The following is a 20,238-nucleotide window of genomic DNA, read 5'->3' on the forward strand; positions in this document are numbered from 1 at the left end:
GAGATTTAAAAAAAAAGAAGATTTTCAGTAATACGGAAAAATATACCCACCTGCAAGAGTTAACATCCAAATAACTATGTACAGCAACATAGTGAGACTATAGGCCGAGCAAAATAACATAACATGACAAGTGACAAACTGAAGTCTCCTCTAGAAGCTCCACCTCTTTCCTCATATGGAATTTTACTGTACTGTAGCCAGCCAATCACATATTGCTTTGTATTCTTCATTTGCCAGGTGTATATTATTTATTTTAGGAAAGGAAGTGTTTTGTGGTTTGAACATGAGTTTTTGTACAGCTTAATAAATACATTTTGTCACAGTGTTCTTCTAGTGCACAGTAGTAGAAAGCTGTGTCCTCCAGGTTTAGATCGTTAATGATCAGAAAAGTGGATGTCTTTGAAGTTGAGGAATCATAGCGAAGATCTGTGCTTTGAAAGCGTGTCTCTGATCGTGCACCCTTGAGCAATAAAAACTCTGGTGCCTGTCCTGGGATCAGTCTACCCCAGAAGAGCAAAACATGAGAGCTGCTTGATTCATACAAGCATGTGTGAGTCGCAGATTCCCCCTCTTTACCGATGACGGGTTTGTCTTCGGTGCAATATGAGCACAGAAAGTGATTTCTGCAATGTGAATTGTCAGAAATGTGAGACAGATGAGATGTGATGTGGTCATCTTCAATTTGTAATTATACCCAGAACTTTTTGCACAGCGAATCATTTGATTGTTCTGTCAGCTCCCTATAAATACAAAGAGCATTACTGTTACTGTCTGATTGGTTCATCCTGTCATGAAGTACCACATCACAATGCAGTATTGATGCAGTGCTATTATCCAAACGCAGAACCAATAGGTGGCGACAAGTGACTGGACTTTCTTTGAGTGAGTCATTAAATGATTCATTCAACTGATTAGTTCAAAATGTTGATTCATTCAGGTTTGAAACATGTCTTTATTTAATCATTTATTCTTTAGGTTCATTCATTCAAAAGCTCGAATTTATTCATGAATGAAACAAGCAGTGAGTCATTTTTATGAGTGGAACTATTTGAGTTGTGTCTAAAATGTAAGTTACTTAATATGAATGTCCTGTTAATAAAGAGCTAAAGAGCTGTGTTGATTATATATAAAGCTTACTAATTATTTAATCACTAAAATTACCCCATTTACATCAGCTCTCATTTACTGCAGCTATGCAGCTGCATATTTAATTGCTGCAGGTGTTACCATATCCTGCAATTTGTGGTTTATAAAGCCACAAATGTGGTTTGTTATTCATTTGATAACTCACTATTCAAAGCAAGTTTTCTGAGTAAGTTTTTGTAAAGCCTGTCAGGCACTTTGTAACACTGGGCTGCTACTCTTAGAGCACAGTAATACAGAGCCGAATCTGGCAGAGTTACACTTTTAATGGTCAGTGAGGTGGATTTCTGGAATGTCGTTGATCCAAATCGTTGGGGGTCTGGTATGTTCTCATATGTCTCTGATCGTCCACCTTTACGCAGTATATATTGAGGCTGTGTGTTGGAAAACTCTCTGTACCAATAAAGGGAAACATAGCTGCTGCTTGTGTCATATGAACACTCCAGTGTTACAGAATCTCCTTCTGTACTGGTAACACTGGTCCTCTGGTCACTTGGTCGAATCCAGTCTTGACAGATTACACCTGAAAGGAAATGTTTTTAAATAAGATACAATTTCACTATTAATAACACTATATATATATATATATATATATATATATAAAGATCTAAAAAATGACACAAATGTATTATAATTGTGGATTGTACCTGATGCTATAAGAAAAAACAGCAGTAGATATTTTTCGATTTGTTGACTAAGTATTTGGAGTCTTTCCATGATCCTGTCAGAAAAGTCTTCATGTGTTGAGTTTCTTGAGAGGTTGATCTTTAAATATCAGGGGGTGGATACAAAAACAGGAAGCTTGTCACACAACATCTGCATTGCTCTTAGACTTGTAGGTCCTAAAAAGAACAAAAAGATCAACTATTTCAATGAGTTTTCTGTTCCTAAGACATCCAGCAGGTGGCGATGTAATATCATAAATGTACTGTACTTGAGCTGTGCATAATTTTATACATCTTTACTTCTGTACATGAAAGACATACATCTTGTCAGGGTACTGTATATAACTATTTCTTGAATTTGAATAGTGTTCTTATGATTCAGTTTTGTCCATGATTCAGATAAAATTGTATTATTGTTGACTTATTATTATTGACTGATTGAAAAATATGTATTTCAAATATGTATTTTTTTTTATATACAAATATTTTATGAAGACATGCAATGTTTGCTACATTCAGCTACAGTATCACTGAGGGTTTTTGTACAGTGATCTTGTGTTTCCTGTCACTGTGGGCGTCAGGGCGCAGTAGTACAGAGCAGCATCTGTCAGTTTAGCAGAGGAGATCTCCAGAATCACATGGGTTTTCTCTTCATTCACTTTCCCAAAGAATCGAGGATCTCGCTCCACAATTTCTGACTTTTGTGAAACCTCTCCAGTAGAGTGTAGAATAAGCACAAAAAATTCAGGAGCTGATCCGGGATATTGGCGATACCACTGCAGTGTAGATGCTGAGGAGTAGCTGCAGGACAGAGTAACATTTTCTCCCTCTTTCTTATAAACATCAGTCTGGACTGGCGTGATGTCATTCGCAAAACTGCCACCTTCAAAATCAAGAGTCAAAATTCATGGAAGTATGTACATAAAAATTAACACTTATTAATCTCAACTAGACAAAATAATAGAAAAGACAAATAAATTGAATACTTACATATAAGAGAACAAATCAAACCAGTTAAACAAAGCAACATGTTAACGATGAGTATGATGATCTAGTTTAGTATGATGATCTGTTGTTCAACTAAATTTTCTGTTCTTCCCTTGTCACACGTCTCAAACAAACTCCTCCCCTGAAAGCTGTAATTGAAACAGCACTGAAAAACATAGAATGAGCAGCAGTAAAGAGTGGAGTCAACATGAACACACAGAAGAATTGCTGTGGAGTTGATCAAGATTTGAAGCTTATGACACTCAATAAGAGACTCTTAATATAGGACTGTAAGGACAATTCTCCTCCTCATTTTTATGTCGGGAAAACAGTTGCACTTACACTTCCAATACAAATCTATGCAAGCACAACTATTTGGTTCACAGGACTGATGTACTTTGGCAAAAATTACACTTAACACATAACTATTGACACGTTTTACTATGATATGTAAGAAATTTCTAAATGTTATGGCGTGCAAATCCAGCTGTCTGTTTCAAATGCAACTGTCTGATACTTTCTTGACAGTTATGCAATGTGTCTTAGTTTGTGTACAGTGTTGTTGTGTTTGCTATCATTGTGGGCTGCAGAGGAGAGTAGTACAGAGCACAGTCTGTCACTTTGACAGAAGAGATCTCCAGATCCACATGGGTTTTCTTGTCATTCAGTTTTCCAGAGAATCGAGGATCTTGATCCACAATTTCTTACATTTTTTTGTGAAACTTTCTTTCTAGAATATAGAATTACTCAAATATTTTGAGGAGTTTGTCCGGGATATTGTCAATACCACTGTAGAGTATATGCAGAAGAATATGTACAAAACAGAGTTATATTTGTATTTGCTCCTTCTGGATGAAACGTCTCATTTTGGACTGGAGTAATGGTATTTGCAAAAGTACCACCTGCAAGAATCAAATTAATGCAAAATAATGTCAAATGTATTAAAACATCATAAAGCTTTAGTTGTTAGTTAAAAAAAATTATAATAGCAATAATTCATTATATTCAATCTGAAACACACACACAAAAAAACTTGCAAGCAGAGCATCATTTTGCACAATGTTGTATTCAGCACTAATTGTTGTTCAACTATTCATTCATTCCTTATCAAGTACAGAAGGAGGTCTCAGATTTACTCCTCCCCTCAAATCTGCAGTCTATAACAGACGAAATAGCATTTGAATATAGCATATGACAGATATGAACTTGAGTTTTACTGTAGTACTACTAACAGCATGTAGATTATTGCATGTAAACTTTTGTTGTTCTATATTTTGGTCCCTTACTTTTAGTCAGTGTACAGTATTGCTGACTGAAAGTTGTTCCACGTAAGACTATATTATCAGAGGTTCTTGTGAAGGAAGATTTATTAAGGCATGACAAAAAACAATTATCATCTTACTGTATCATTTCCCCCTGAACACACATTTCCTTTTCCTCAAGGTGTTGCAATATTGTGTTTGTGAAAGAAGTGTTGTGGTTTTACACAAGATATGATTGTGGTTTAATTTTTATTTGATTCATTTTTTTAAACGGAAAAACTACATCTACAGTTTTTGTAAAGCTTCTCAGGCATTTTGTATCACTGGGCTCCTACTCTTAGAGCACAATAATAGAGAGCTGAATCTGACAGAGTTACACTCTTAATAATGAGTTCAGTGGATGTTTGGGATGTAGTCGACTGAAACCGAGTGTCTGGTATATCCTTATAACTGCTTCCTGATCGAGCACCTTTCCACAGTAAATATTCTGGTTCTCTGTTAGGATACTGTCTGTACCAGTAGAGATAGACATAAACGCTGCTGGTATCATACGAGCAGCTCAGCGTTACACGCTCTTCTTCTTTTCTGTAAATTTTAGTTTCCTTGTCTTCTGGTTGAATGCTGTCAGATAAAACACCTGCAAGAGAATTAGACAGATTTCACAAGTCAGCTGGCTTATCCAAAAATTAATCACATTTCTAAGTTAAAATGACAATTCCTTCAACAAATGTGATGTTGTTACTGTAATAGAGTAACATTAAAAAATGTTTGCAAAACATATTTCAATGTACACTGTATTTGAGTTTGCTAAGATTAAGTGTTTTATACCTGGTGCTATTATGAGAATCAGTAAAAAGCATCTCTCCATGTTTGGAAGGTTTACTAACTTGGTTTATGAACTGAAGTTTAAAGGTATATGTATGATTGTAGTATCTTGTTGTGAAGTTGCAGTGTGGGTGTGGTTTATTTAGACCACCTTCTGTGCCTTTCCTTGTTAAAAGCTGAGATGATTGTGCCATCATTGTACGAATATCTTAAAATGAACTAATAAACCTACAATTACTAGTTGAGGTGTTCTTCATCCACTTATTCAGTTATATCAGTTTTATCAATATGTTACTATAAAAATCATTACAAGATAAACAAAACAGAGGATATTTGGTGGAATTATAATGTTCAGTATTTGATTGTGAGGTTTTTTGCCTGCACCATCATTTGCAGTCTAGTGTAGGACTGCACCAACCATATTTTAATTGTGATCACGATTTATGATTCTTCCCATTTTTAAGCATAATCGTCCGCAGTGTTTTATCACTAGTTATTTATCATTTTCTTTGTCTTGCATTGGTAACAAGCCTAGCTAGATTTCAGTTGGGTGTCCTCTCTGAAATGTTTGAATGTACACAGCACCCCCCGGTGGTGGTATAAAAATGTATTCCCCATTGACAACATCCACAAGGATAAAGCATTTGTTAATCTGTAAAAATTGATGGATTTTAAATTTAGATTTTATTTAGTGATATATTTTTTAAACATGATGACACATTTGGGAATATAGTTTGATATGCCATTAATGTTCATGTAAATGGTCTTATTCAATAATTAGAATTCACTAAATCAATGCACGTACATACTGTAAAAGTACAGAAAAACTAACCAGCCAGAAAATGTATAGTTAAATATGAATTTCAGTGTAACATCAGAATTAAACTGACATATTAATTTGTATGGACACTGTTGTTTTTGGCAACATCTCATTTCAAGTCAGTCAGGTTTTTGCATGGTGTATAGTGTTTTCCTGTCACTGTGGGCGTCAGTGCGCAGTAGTACATTGCAGAGTCTGTCATTTTAGCAGAGGAGATCTCCAGAATCACATGGGTTTTCTTTTCATTCAGTTTTCCAGTGAATCGAGGATCTTGATCTACAATTTCAGACTTTTGAGAAACTTGCCCTGTACCATGCAATATGACTAAAAGGTATTCAGGAGCTGAGTTTGGATATTGGCGATACCACTGCAGACTAATAGCTGAGGAGTAGTTACAGGACAAAGTTATATTGCCCCCCTCGGTCCCAAACACCTCAGGCTGGACTGGTGTGATGACATTCCCAAAACTCACACCTGCAGATGAGATTATTAACAGCTGAATGCATTTTGACAACAAAGAAAGCAGATAAAAAGAGGGTTGAAATGGGATACTTACATGCAAGACAACAGAACAAAGACGAAACGAAAAGCATCATTTTCAGGATGATGTTTTAGTTCATCTTCAGAACAAACTGTTACTGATATAACATTCGTTCATTGTCTACCAGAGCATGTCTTCAGAAAGCACCTCCCCTTAAAGCTACAGTCTTCATATTCAAGTATCTGCTTTAATAGTGATATTTATGGGTTTTCTAGTATTTATATTAATTTATTACCTTGTTTAAACAACACTTTAGTTTGGTCTGTTGAGATGACGTTTGCAAAAGTGCTAAAAACATCAATGTGCCTGGTGAAAAAAAAACGAAAAAAAAAAAAAACTCATACATGTAACTGACAGAACAAATCTGTAAAATAAATGGGCACATAACAGGTGCCCTTTTAAAAAAAAAAGGTTTTCTGGTTCTGCCACTACAACAAGTCTGGATATGTTTTTGGAGCTTTCACTAGCAAAAATTATGCACAGACCGGACAAAATGTTGTGGATGACAAAGATTTTCTCTTCAGCTTTAATGACAAAGAAATTAAGGAAGATCCTCTGCGTGTGGTCAGTGGAGATCCCCAGTATGCTTTTACTGACAATGGTCCAAACTTTCTCTTTAGTGTTTTTTTAATAATACAGCCAATGCCTATACAGTAACCCAGGAACATACCAATTTGATCCACAGAAGATGCACGGGAACGACTTACAGCTGACAGAATGTGAGGTGTACAGAGTGGAAGGTTTGTATTATTTTGTACTACTTTTCACATATCTAAGAGAGTAATGCCTTTCAGTGCTGGTTCTGTGAATAACTCATGCTCTGGTTTGGATTTTCACCGGATTGTGAAGGACTCATGGAGAAACCATGGAGAAATGTGCAGTGGAATTCTGAGTAAAGCAAACCAAATGCAATGTCTTCTATAAAATAATTAATTATTTAGCTAAGTTATTTAGTAATTTTAAGAAATGTTTCTGAATTTCTGTGTCCCTATGAGTGCTTAAGGAATTTGACAATGATAATAATAATAATGTTTTAGGAGGAGGCAGGCTCTATTGAGCACCGTCTCTGGCTGGAAGCCTTCTGTTAGCTCAGTCAAACAGGCTCGGATTCTACTGGTGGGCCCTGTAGGGGCTGGAAAATCGAGTTCATCAACTCTGCATTCAAGGGTTATGTGAGCATGCAGGCCAACATTTCAAGTGACATGAGGGTATTATATCATTTAAATGATGAAAATTCAATCTACAGTACACTACAGTACGCTAAATGTAGGGGCAACCTCTCCACCAACCTGAATTTAAAGAGATAGTTCACCCAAAAATGAAAATTCTGCCCTCATTCACTCACCCACACATTTTTCCAAATATGTATGACTTTCTTGTGTTCTGTGGAACACACACACTAAAAAGATATTTTGAAGAACGCTGGTTACTAAACCATTTTGGTTTTCATTGACCTTTGATTATATGGACAAAAATACAATGGAAGTCTATAGGAATATAAACAATTTGGTGTTTAACATTTTTCTAAATATCTTCTTTTGTGTTCAGCACTTGAAATAAATTCATACAGGTTTGGAATGACATAAGAGTAAGTAAATAACTACAGGATTTTGTGGTGGACTGTCCCTTTAAATCCCACGCTTAAGAGCACCTCTTGTGGGGTTTAAGTGTACAACTAGCATGGATCTTTACTCATTAGGGGTACACATGATCCATAGGATAGTGGTCTCTGGGATGTGATAGCAATAGCATATAAGCAGGGGCGCCGTTAGGGGGGATGCAGAGTATGCCAGGCATATGGGCCCAAGCCGCTAGGGGCCCCAAATGACGACTTTGGTTATTTTTATTTTTTTTATTTTATTTTTTTATTTGAGCATATCTTCTAGCACTTTAAAGGACAGATACACCTTGCCAATTGGCCAATTTTTTATATGGCTGTTCATAATATTTTTTTATTAAATGTGACCAAATTTCATTGTGAATGAATGACATTCTTGAACTGACCCGCATGCGCAAAAGAACAACAAGACTGCATGAAGCGCGCTGTCATACGGAAGTAAACATGGAGGCCACTGAATTTTAAGAGTTTACCCTAATTTTACACGTTTACTCTTTCATTTATAAGCTAATGTGCCAGGAAAGCCAGCAAATTCGCGAGTAGGCTATAAGGAGGACGAAGATGAGGAGAAAGAGAGCAAAGTTATTAAATATTTACAGTACGACCCCTTATGTTTAGCTTGTAGAGCTGTCACTGTAATACACCGTAAACAACACCACTGCCTCTCCCTGACTCCCTTCTGCAACTTTCTGTTTAGCCATTGACCATTCTACTGATATGTAAAATCTTTGAAGTGACTCAACGTGGAATACAAATGTCAAAATACCTGTCTTGGCCGCCTCAAAAACAATTTATTATCTGACAATTTAAAATCCTCAACAAGGCAGCCCAAACGATGTAACAGGCAACGTGATGTCTGGCCCTCCCATCCCCAAAAGTTCGTTAGAGTTTTCCCTATTTTCCTCGCTTTTATTCGCTTTAAATGCATGTGCGCATTTTACTTTCACTTTCGAATTAGCGGCAATTCGGCGTCAATTGAATGAATTGACAACAACAAAACAGTACGACAAACTCACTTAGGCTATATTGAACATAGAATGTTTACACAGAATGTTTAATATATTAACAAAGCGAATACAAACACCATGCTATCAGGCCTAATATAAAATAAATAACTTACACAAAGAGCCGGAGCCTACACAAAATATAAAGCACTGAAAATCAGCAAACATTATTAACAAATTTATTTTGTTGGAACCAAATATTTGGTGGAACCAAACAAATAAGAAACGAATGTTAAAAAGCTTCCAAAATCATCTTAGATAAAAGTCAAAAAGCCTTCCAAAGTCTAAAATATTTTTAAAGCAGGCGCTTTTATATTTCATTTCGAAACTAAATCTTTCGCCAACTTCCTTGTCTTTCTCACCTCACTGGTCATCTCGACTCACTCTCCTCACGTGATAAATGAAATCCGACTCCTGCAGCTGATCTGAGATGCGACTGTTGTTCAGCACACTGCATTGTTCAAAGTAAAAAAAAAATAATAATAATAATAATAATAAATAAAAATGTATGATGTTAGTTTTAATACTTTTTTTTTTTTTTTTAATGGTAAAAACAAGGAAATTTCTCTGGCATTTCGTTCTTTTTGCTGTATCGAAAACGTAGGCTGCCGAACCGTGACACCAATGTTCTGTTTGTTTCACATATTGTCTTAGTGAATTATTTTGTTACAGACGCAGGAGGTTAGCACTCAGCTTGGAGTTTCTCTGTCTGCTGTGGTCCCAGTGAAAAACTACTTCCAAGAACTGGAAATAGACTCTCAAACTGACATACTGCTTCTGAATGCTGCGGTTCAGATGCTCAGAGCTGCTGAGGGCTATTTTGATGATTTTTACAACCCAGAAGAGAGGTCTGAGTAAAAACCATTTTCCCTGTCTGACCAAAAGATTTTGAATATATTCAGTACACTGAAAAAAATTGATGTAGAAACAATTTTCTGCTATTAACTTTATTAACAAATAATAATAACAACCCCCCCCCCCCCAAAAAAAAATAAATAAATAAATAAATAAATAAATAAAAAACTGTATAAGTAACATTAAATTAAACTAAATTTTCAAGTAGAAACACTAAAATCGTTTTTTTTTCTCTTAATATCTCTTCGTTTACACACATATTCACATGTGACAAGCTCATCTCTGTACTCAGAATCAGCAGAACGCATCTCTCCATGTTGAGAAGGTTTACAACCTGTCTTTGTAAACTGTAAATTGTGCAGCTGTAATTGGTGTGGTTTATTTACACTTCTATCTTGTCTTATTAAATGCTGAGATAAGATTGTGCCTTCAGTCAGTGTATAAATATATTAAAAATAATTATGCTTTTGTTGATTAAGTCTCTTCCTAAACTAATTCATTTTATCAGCAAGTGTGTCTGTGATTATGTTCATTATGTTACTGTAAGAATCATTCAAAGCTAATAAATATAGAGGCTATTTAGTGGAATTAGAATATTTAATATTTGAAAATGCAGTTTGTGCCTGTGGCATTACATTTGCAGTAAAGTGACACATTTTGTTGTGATGTGTTGATTGATATCTATATACATTATGGATCAAGTGTATTTTGTGAGGGAAAAAAATATTAATTTTCATGACATTTAAGAACAGTTTCACCAAATTACACATAAATGCAGAGGGCAAAGGGACGGTCTTCTGTTGTTCCCGGCGCATGTGAATTAATTTCTGATATATTTAGTTAGGCATCCTCTCTGAAATGTTTTATTGTACACAGCACCCCCCAGTGGTGGTGTGACAAACATTTATTCTCCCATTGACAACATCCACCAGTCTAACAAGGATAAAACATATGTGAATTTGAAAAATATAAAGGAAGATAAATGTTGACTTTATTTATTGATGTTTTCATACATGAGGAAAGATCTGAGAATATAGTTATATAGTGATACTCCATCAATGATCTCAGTCAATAATGAGCAATTACTAAATCAATACATTTACTGTACATACCGAAATACTAAACAGTAGAAATGCTAACCAAATGCTAAATGTATAGTTAAATGTGAATTTGAATGTAACATTCCTCTGTGTGGATACTATTTTTTTGTTTTGACATCCCATTTTGAGAATATAGAGTCAGTCAGGTTCTTGTACGGTGTGTTGAGTGTTTCCTGTCACTGTGGGCTGCAGAGCACAGTAATACAGAGCAGAGTCTGATACAGCAGCAGAAGAGATGATCAGATCCACACTGTTATCATCTTTTCTGTGACTGATGGATATTCCAGAAACTGGAGGATTAGCTTGAGTAACGTATCCTGAATAATCCAGGATGAGGAACTGTGGTGGTGAAGCTGCATATTGTCGATACCAGTGAAGACTATCAACAGAACCAGTGTAGTTACAAGAGAGTTTCACAGTCTCAGTCTCAGTGTCAGATTCTGCATCACTGTATGGGGTGATAGCATCTTTAGCTCTGTTACCTGCAACAAAAGCTTATTTAAGCATGTTTAAAATGAGATATGGTGAAGTAATGATACATGTAATAATTTACCTTGAGTTAAAGTCAGCAGTATAAGCACACAAGTGAACATGATGGTAGTTGCTGCTTGCTTCAGTGATCTGTGATGCTGATTATCACTGAACTAATGTGCTTCACAGGCCTGTCTTAAGCTCCGCCTCTTGACATAACCCTCTTATAAAGCACAGAAATTACATATATTATGATGGATCGATAGCTAAATCTGCTTGGACTTGTTATTTTTCAAAGTAATGTTATTTTGCAGTATTATTCAGTTTTTCTGTAGCAGAGCATGTCTCCATATAGCACCTCCCCTTAAAGATACAGTCTTCTTTAGATAATCTGCTGTAAGAGTGATGTTACTGTCTCTTTGTGTGTTTTACATCTTTGATTATTCTGCACACTGTATGCTGTGTATAAGGGAAAATACCATGAGCACTTTAAAAGTTAAACATCATTTACTCAGTTCAGACTGAATGCATTGTTTCTGTTGTAACTTCACCCCTTGTGGCTGATGGCAAGCATATAGATATATCACAAAACTGATGCATTCATAATAGAGACCAAAAATTTGCAAAAATGCTCCAACTAAACAGTAGATGATAATTGTTAACTTTTGTTGTCACAACAGAAATTTCAGAAATATTTTCCCAGGTTTACTCTATATTGGCTTACATGACTTTTACGGAGACTATATGAATGAAGAGAGTGTGATGTTTAATCACTAGCAATTTTAAAGTCAACTTGTCCAAACATTTCATTTTAACAATCATAAATGCAACATTAACAATGGATATTAATCAATAGTGTACATCTTTATTTTGAATGCAAAACTCTGAGTAATTCCAAATCAGAATATTTTCTTAATAGATGACATTTATAATTGTGTCACTGCAAATCTGTAATAGTCTTTCAGGTTTTTGTTTTTGGATTCTTCTAGCACACAATGCTAAAGAGCATTTTTCTCTTCAAATAGAATCGAGGATCTCGCTCCACAATTTCTGACTTTTGTGAAACTTTTCCTGTAGCCTGTAGTATTATCAAAAGAAATTCAGGAGCTGATCCGGGATATTGGCGATACCACTGCAGTGTAGATGCTGAGGAGTAGCTGCAGGACAGAGTAACATTTTCTCCCTCTTTCTTATGAACCTCAATCTGGACTGGCGTGATGATATTCGCAAAACTGACACCTTCAAAATCAAGAGTCAAAGAGTCAACTGATAGAAATGCAATGTACATAAAAATGAACTAACACAGACACCACACTTACTAATCTTAACTAGACAAAATTATAGAAAAGCCAAATAAATTGAATACTTAGATTTAAGAGAACAAATCAAACCAGTTAAGCAGAGCAACATGTTGATCATAATCAGGATGAAGCTCTAGATCAGCACAATATATTCTTCAACTAAACTTTCTGTTCTTTCCTTGTCACAGATGATGTCTCAAGCAAACTCCTCCCCTTAAAACTATCATTGAAACAGCAGAAGTATTGTTTAAGAGTTGATTAAAATGACTTTCAGTTTCAATTAAAGCTTTTGACCCCCCTCAAGAGAGCCTTTAATAATGACAATTCATGATGTTTATTTTCTGGTCACTGTACCATACATGGCTACACATCATGTCAATTTCACTTTTCACTTTTATTTTCTTATAGCCTGTGGTTTGTTGCAATCAAACAGAATGTTTTAAAGATACATGGAAACATTTGTTGTTCTGTACTTTGGTCACTTAATTGCAGTCAGCGTAGATCTACTACTGATAGAATTAAAACTGCCCAAAAATTTAAATTTACTGAAAATTTACTCACCCTCACCCAAAGTTTATTTCTGCATTATAACAGATTTGTAGAATTTTTAGAGGCCAAACAGCTGATGAAAACATCACGATAATCCACAAGTAATCCACACGACTCCAGTCCATCAATTAATGTCTTGTGAAGCGAAAAGCTGGGTGTTTGTAAGAAGCAAGTCCATCGTTAAGACATTTTAACTTGAAACCATCACTTCTGGAAAAAATATGACTCCATAATACATAATATTCACTGTTTTGGACTGTTTTTGCTGGTAAACAGTGCTAAAATCTGTGCATATTTCTCTCCTAATTCAGACAAGTTTGAGGTTAAAGCCTCTTATTGATAAATTTGGCTATTAGAGAAGCACAGCTTTTGGCCTGACGTGACATTAATTGATGGACTGGAGTCGTGTAGATTACTTGTGGATTATTGTGATGTTTTTATCAGCAGTTTGGACTCTCATTCTGACGGCATTCATTCACTGCAGATCAATTAGTGAGCAAGCGTTGTAATGCAAAATTTCACCAAATCCGTTCCAAACTCATCATGGATAGCATGAGAATGAGTACATTATCAGCAAATGTTCATTTTTGGGTAAACTATTCCTTTAAAAAATTAAACAGTTTAAAGATACCCTTACTTACTCTTAGTGATTTTAGCATGGAAAATTTTATTTTAAGAGGCCTTTTGTGGGAAGGTTTATTGTGGGATGACAACAACATTTATTGAAATTATAATCCTATTTTTCAGGTTCCTCCTAAGCAGAGTTTTTCTTCTTCCAGCAGGTGTTACAATATTGTGTTTGTGAAAGAATTTGTGGTTTTACACAAGATATGATTGTGGTTTAATTTTCATTTGATTCTTTTTTTTTAAAGCCGAAAACTACATGTGAGTTTTTGTAAAGCTTCTCAGGCATTTTATATCACTGGGCTGCTACTCTTAGAGCACAATAATAGAGAGCTGAATCTGACAGAGTTACACTCTTAATAATGAGTTCAGTGGATGTTTGGGATGTAGTCGACTGAAACCGATCTGGTATATCCTCATAACTGCTCCATGATCGAGCACCTTTATACAGTAAATATTCTGGTTCTCTGTTAGGATACTGTCTGTACCAGTAGAGATAGACATAATCGCTGCTGGTATCATACGAGCAGCTCAGCGTTACACGCTCTTCTTCTGTTCTGTAAATAGTAGTTTCTTTGTCTTTTGGTTGAATGCTGTTAGAAAAAACACCTGCAAGACAATTGGACAAATTGAAGGTCAGCTGGATTCTCCACGTATCCAAAAAGCATAACATGTATGAATAAAAATTACACTAGCAAACAGTTTCTTCAACAAACGTGATGCCATTATTGTAGAGTACCATTAAAAAATGTTAGCATGGACAAACATTTTAATATAAATTATTTTATTATTAGATTAAATGTTTTATACCTGTTGCTGTAATAAGAATCAGTAGAAAGCATCTCTCCATGTTGGGAAGGTTTACTTGCTTGCTACTGTATATGAACTGAAGTTTCAATGTAAATGTATGATTGTAGCCTGTTGTGAAGCCATAGTGTGGGTGTGGTTTATTTAGACCACCTTTTGTCTTTCCTTTCCTAAAAACTGAGATGTTAAAATTGTGCCTTTAGTCAGTATATAAATATCTTAAAAATAACTATACTTCTTGTTGAATAAGTCTCTCCCTGTGCTAATTCAGTTTGATCAGCAAGTGTAGCTTTGATTATGTTCATTATGTTACTATAAGGATCATTCAAAGCTAAACAGAATAGAAGCTATTTAGTGAATTAGAATATTCATTTTTTAATATTGAGGTTTGTGCTTGTAGCATTATATTTGGTGTAAATATATAATATATGATGTGTTGATTGATATCTATATACATTATTGACCAAGTACATTTTGTGAGGAAAAACAAGCCATTTAGGCCCTTTGAAATCTGTCAAAATAAATGAATAATAATAATTAATTAAATTTCACAATCCTATGGCAAACATGTCTGAGTCATGTTTTACCCAAGTATTTATATTTTACTTTAAGGACATGAAGGCCTGTTTTTTTGACCATTAAGATTTTTAGCAATGTGGCATTTTCATGACATTTAAGAACAGTTTCACCAAATTACACAAATGTAGAGGACAATAGGAACCGTCTTCTGCTGTTCCTTGCTCATGTGAATTCATTTCTGATACAGTTACAGTAGGGGATCTCTCTGAAATGTTTTAATGTACACAGCACCCCCCAGTGGTGGTGTGACAAACATTTATTCTCCCATTGACAACATCCATGAGTCTAACAAAGATAAAACATTCGTGAATCTGAAAAATATAAAGGATTATAAATGTTGATTTTATTTAATTAATATGTTTTAAAATAGTTCTATAATAGTTATATAGTGATATTCCATAACTGATCTCATTCAATAATGAGCATTTACTAAATCAATACATGTAGGTACGAAATACGAACCAGTTTGAAAATGTATAGCTAAATATGAATTTGAATGTAACATTCATCTGTGTGAATGTTACACAGATCTGTATAGGATTAACACATAACTGTTTGTTATTTCGGACATCTCATTTTATGACTATAGTGTCAGTCAGGTTCTTGTACGGTGTGTTGAGTGTTTCCTGTGACTGTGGGTTGCAGAGCACAGTAATACAGAGCAGAGTCTGATACAGCAGCAGAGGAGATGATCAGATCCACACTGTTATCATCTTTTCTGTGACTGATGGATATTCCAGAAACTGGAGGATTAGCTTGAGTAACGTATCCTGAATAATCCAGGATGAGGAACTGTGGTGGTGAAGCTGCATATTGCCGATACCAGTGAAGACTATCAACAGAACCAGAGTAGTTACAAGAGAGTTTCACAGTCTCAGTCTCAGTGTCAGATGCTGCATCACTGTATGGGGTGATAGCATCTTTAGCTCTGTTACCTGCAACAAAAGCTTATTTAAGCATGTTTAAAATGAGATATGGTGAAGTAATGATACATGTAAGAATTTACCTTGAGTTAAAGTCAGCAGTATAAGCACACAAGTGAACATGATGGTAGTTGCTGCTTGCTTCAGTGATCTGTGATGCTGATTATCACTGAACTAATGTGCTTCACAGGCCTGTCTTAAGCTCCGCCTCTTGACATAAACCTCTTATAAAGCACTTGTTATTTTTCAAAGTAATATAATTTCTCAAATGTTCAATGTAGCCTACTTAACAGGGATATGATGTGTTTTTGCATAGTATTATTCAGTTTCATGTCTCTTTGGGCTCCATCTGTTACTTTAGCAGAGGAGATCTCCAGAATCACATGGGTTTTCTTTTCATTTGGTTTCCAGAGTATTAAGGATCTAGATCTACAATTTGGACTTTTGTGAAACTTTCCCTGTAGCCTGAAATATGACTAAAAGGTATCAGGAGCCGATCCAGGATCCTGGTGATACCACTGCAGACTAATCACAGGACTAGCTACAGGACAGAGTTATATTGTCCCCCTCTGTCCCAAACACCTCAGTTTTGACTGGTGTCATGACATTCCCAAAACTCACACCTGGAGATAGGATTCAAATTGAAATAATTTAAATGAAAATGTCACATGCCACAGCAGAACAGCAAAGAAGACAATGATATAAACCTGACACTTTTAGATAGAATGAAACCAAAACAAAAAGCATAATCTGACACACATTGACAGGCAAAGTCAGCCAAATGAATGAGGAGTTATGAATCACTAGCATGAGCACAACAGTCACTTTTTCATAATAATAATTTCTGAATGAAACTTCTATGCTTTATTTTATTCATCTCAGTAATGTTTTAGCAGGTGTTGCATATCCTGTTATTTACAGAGACTGTGTGGCTCACATAAAGTGTATCTGTGGTTTGATTTTTAGTTGATCAAATACGGTTCAAAGCAGTTATTTTGTGTGAGTTTTTGTAAAGCCTCTCAGGCATTTTGTATCACTGGGCTCCAACTCTTAGAGCACAATAATAGAGAGCTGAATCTGACAGAGTTACACTTTTAATAATGAGTTCAGTGGATGTTTGGGATGTAGTCGTCTGAAACCGACGGTCTGGTATATCCTCACTGCTCCATGATCGAGCACCTTTGCGCAATATAAACTGGGGTTCTCTGTTTGGATACTGTCTGTACCAGTAAAGATAAACATTATTGCTGCTTGTATCATATGTGCAGCTCAGTGTCACAGACTCTCCTTCTTTCCTGATTATATCATCCTTGACTTTTGGTTCAATGCTGTCAGCAAATACACCTGCAAGAGAATGAATGATATTTCATGAAAGTTGAATTATACTCCTTTTTAACAATATATGATGTTAGCTTTCTAATTTATATCTACGTAATTAAGAATCCTTAATCTGTTTTAGTGCAGTGCTAATTTACTTTACCTGATACTGTTATGAGAATCAGTAGAACGCATCTTTCCATGGTAATTTACTTATAAACAAGGCCTATCAACATATGCTTGATGATTTTAAGTTAAATGTAAATGTATGAATGTAATGGAAAGTCATTTGTGCAGCTATAATGTCTGTAAATGTGGGTGTGGTTTCTGATATTTAGACCACCTTCTGTCTTTCCACATTAAACCTGAGATAACTGACAGTTAACAGGATTTCCTCTTGAGCTGTTATAAAGCTCAGTGTTACTGTCTCTTTGTGTGTTTTACATCTTTGATTATTCTGCACTCTGTGTAGGGAAAATACCATGAGTGCTTTGAAAGTTAAACATAATTTACTGCAGTTCAGACTGAACGTGTTTCTGTTGTAAATTCACCCCCTTGTGGCTGATGACATGTATCAAAAAACTGATGCATTCATAATAGAGACCAAAAATTTGCAAAAATGCCCCAACAAAACAGTAGATGATAATTGTTAACTTTTGTTGTCACAACATAAATTTCAGAAATATTTTCCCAGGTTTACTCTATATTGGCTTACATGACTTTTACAGAGACTATATGAATGAAGACCATGAATAAAGTGTGATGTTCAATCACTAGCAATTTTAAAACATTTCATTTCAATAATCATGAATGCAACATTAACCTTGCTTTTTAATCAATAGTGTACATCTGTATTTTGAATGAAATAATTATATTTTCTTAATAGATGATGTATAATTGTGTGACTGCAAATCTGTAATAATCTTTCAGGTTTTTGTTTTTGGATTCTTGTAGCATAGTATATTTCATATATTATGAAATATATAGTTGCAACCCATTCTCACTCCCAAGGCGTCAAAAACTGAAGCGTGGTCAAACGCCTTTCGCGTCACTATGAAGACGCCAAAAGTGCCCCTAAGCGTCAGTATATGACAAAATAGGAATTCCATTGATTTCAATTGCTTGCATTATGCGTCAGGTCAAGACGCTTATGGAAAATGACAACACGTTCTCCTCCGTTGTTTGTGGTTTGCATGCATTTGTAAAAAACAGAAATCATTTTATATACATTTATACTTTTATTGGAGCACCTAACCCAGACCCTACCCTAAACCTACCCACTTCTGAACAATATAAAACACGTAACAGGCAAATACAAGTGCAGTCACAGGTATTTATTGCAAAAACTGACCATAAACAAGCAGTATAAAAGCATTACAAACAAGTCGTGTTGCATTCCAAGTCTTCTGAAGCCATACGAAGTCTTTATGAGAAGAAGAGAGCAAAACATAAGCTTTTAATCGTTGAAAATGATCCCGCTCTGTGAACTCGCTCACATCTCATTCAAAAAGATACTCCAGTCCCGTAAAATGACGCAATCGGCCAGGAGACACACAAGAGCCAATAGCATTTCACAACCAAGGCTGACGTAAGGCTTCTTCTGGCGGCATTTTTTGAATTCGCGCACAGACTGCAGCATACAGGATTAACGGTGGACAGAGATGGCGATCGCGTCTATTCCTCTCACAAATCAAATGTTTTGCCTCGGAAGACTTGGAATATTAATATTTTTTTAATAAATTATGATGGTAGTTGTATCTGCCTGTTATATCTTGTGTTTTATTGACGAATGGTAGGTTTAGGGGCAGGGGTTGGGTTATGTGTTCATAAATGTGTAAATAATGCAATATAAATAAAACTGTTGTGGCTGTTTACATTGAAAAATCACACCCCAACATATATGCAATAATGGCAATGTTATTACCTAATATAGGCCTATAATTTAATTACGACGATAAAATTCCCAGTATGGCGTCGGCATATTGACGCCAAGGGTTTCCTATTTAAAGCAACGGAGGACCCTGCAAGTCGAAAAATGACGCTAAAGGGTACCTTGAACGTCGAAAAGCGACGCCAAGTGGTCCTGACCAAGCTTCAATATGTGACGAGTTGGGTATGAGAATGGGTTGTATTTCATATATTCAGAAGACATACAATGAATGGTGCATTCATATAGTATCGCTGTTGGGAGGGTTTTTGTACAGTGTTGTTGTGTTTCCTGTGACTGTGGGCGTCAGGGCGCAGTAGTACAGAGCAGCATCTGTCAGTTTAGCAGAGGAGATCTCCAGAATCACATGGGTTTTCTCTTCATTCACTTTCCCAAAGAATCGAGGATCTCGATCCACAATTTCTGACTTTTGTGAAACTTTTCCTGTAGCCTGTAGTATTATCAAAAGAAATTCAGGAGCTGATCCGGGATATTGGCGATACCACTGCAGTGTAGATGCTGAGGAGTAGCTGCAGGACAGAGTAACATTTTCTCCCTCTTTCTTATGAACCTCAATCTGGACTGGTGTGATGATATTCGCAAAACTGACACCTACAAAATCAAGAGTCAAAATACAATTGATAGAAATGCAATGTACATAAAAATGAACTAACACAAACACCACACTTACTAATCTTAACTAAAAAAATATGGAAAAGCCAAATAAATTGAATACTTACATATAAGAGAACAAATCAAACCAGTTAAGCAGAGCAACATGTTGATCATAATCAGGATGAAGCTCTAGATCAGCACAAGATATTCTTCAACTAAACTTTCTGTTCTTTCCTTGTCACAGATGATGTCTCAAGCAAACTCCTCCCCTTAAAACTATCATTGAAACAGCAGAAGTATTGTTT

General features: G+C 35.5%; 1 pseudogene and 6 gene segments (V, D, J or C); 1 reads left to right on the top strand and 6 right to left on the bottom strand.

Moving 5' to 3' along the window:
- Window positions 1–2,335: 2,335 nt before the first annotated feature.
- LOC131528282 (T cell receptor alpha variable 27-like) lies at window positions 2,336–2,879 on the bottom strand. The segment is given in 2 exon segments: window positions 2,336–2,691; window positions 2,799–2,879. Coding segments are annotated over 2 exon segments (396 nt in total).
- A 1,498-nt stretch (window positions 2,880–4,377) lies between these two features.
- Window positions 4,378–4,945, bottom strand: LOC131528290 (T cell receptor alpha variable 18-like). The segment is given in 2 exon segments: window positions 4,378–4,694; window positions 4,886–4,945. Coding segments are annotated over 2 exon segments (357 nt in total).
- A 697-nt stretch (window positions 4,946–5,642) lies between these two features.
- On the bottom strand, window positions 5,643–6,372 carry LOC131530293 (T cell receptor alpha variable 8-6-like). The segment is given in 2 exon segments: window positions 5,643–6,176; window positions 6,259–6,372. Coding segments are annotated over 2 exon segments (405 nt in total).
- A 273-nt stretch (window positions 6,373–6,645) lies between these two features.
- On the top strand, window positions 6,646–9,723 carry LOC131528291 (uncharacterized; annotated as a pseudogene).
- A 1,126-nt stretch (window positions 9,724–10,849) lies between these two features.
- Window positions 10,850–11,561, bottom strand: LOC131530364 (T cell receptor alpha variable 9-2-like). The segment is given in 2 exon segments: window positions 10,850–11,302; window positions 11,374–11,561. Coding segments are annotated over 2 exon segments (384 nt in total).
- A 4,181-nt stretch (window positions 11,562–15,742) lies between these two features.
- Window positions 15,743–16,282, bottom strand: LOC131528295 (T-cell receptor alpha chain V region CTL-F3-like). The segment is given in 2 exon segments: window positions 15,743–16,086; window positions 16,158–16,282. Coding segments are annotated over 2 exon segments (384 nt in total).
- Window positions 16,283–17,107: 825 nt separating this feature from the next.
- Window positions 17,108–17,651, bottom strand: LOC131528298 (T cell receptor alpha variable 3-like). The segment is given in 2 exon segments: window positions 17,108–17,418; window positions 17,555–17,651. Coding segments are annotated over 2 exon segments (351 nt in total).
- Between the last annotated feature and the right edge of the window lie 2,587 nt (window positions 17,652–20,238).

The sequence above is a fragment of the Onychostoma macrolepis genome, chromosome 02, assembly GCF_012432095.1.
Source record: "Onychostoma macrolepis isolate SWU-2019 chromosome 02, ASM1243209v1, whole genome shotgun sequence".
Lineage (NCBI taxonomy): Eukaryota > Metazoa > Chordata > Actinopteri > Cypriniformes > Cyprinidae > Onychostoma > Onychostoma macrolepis.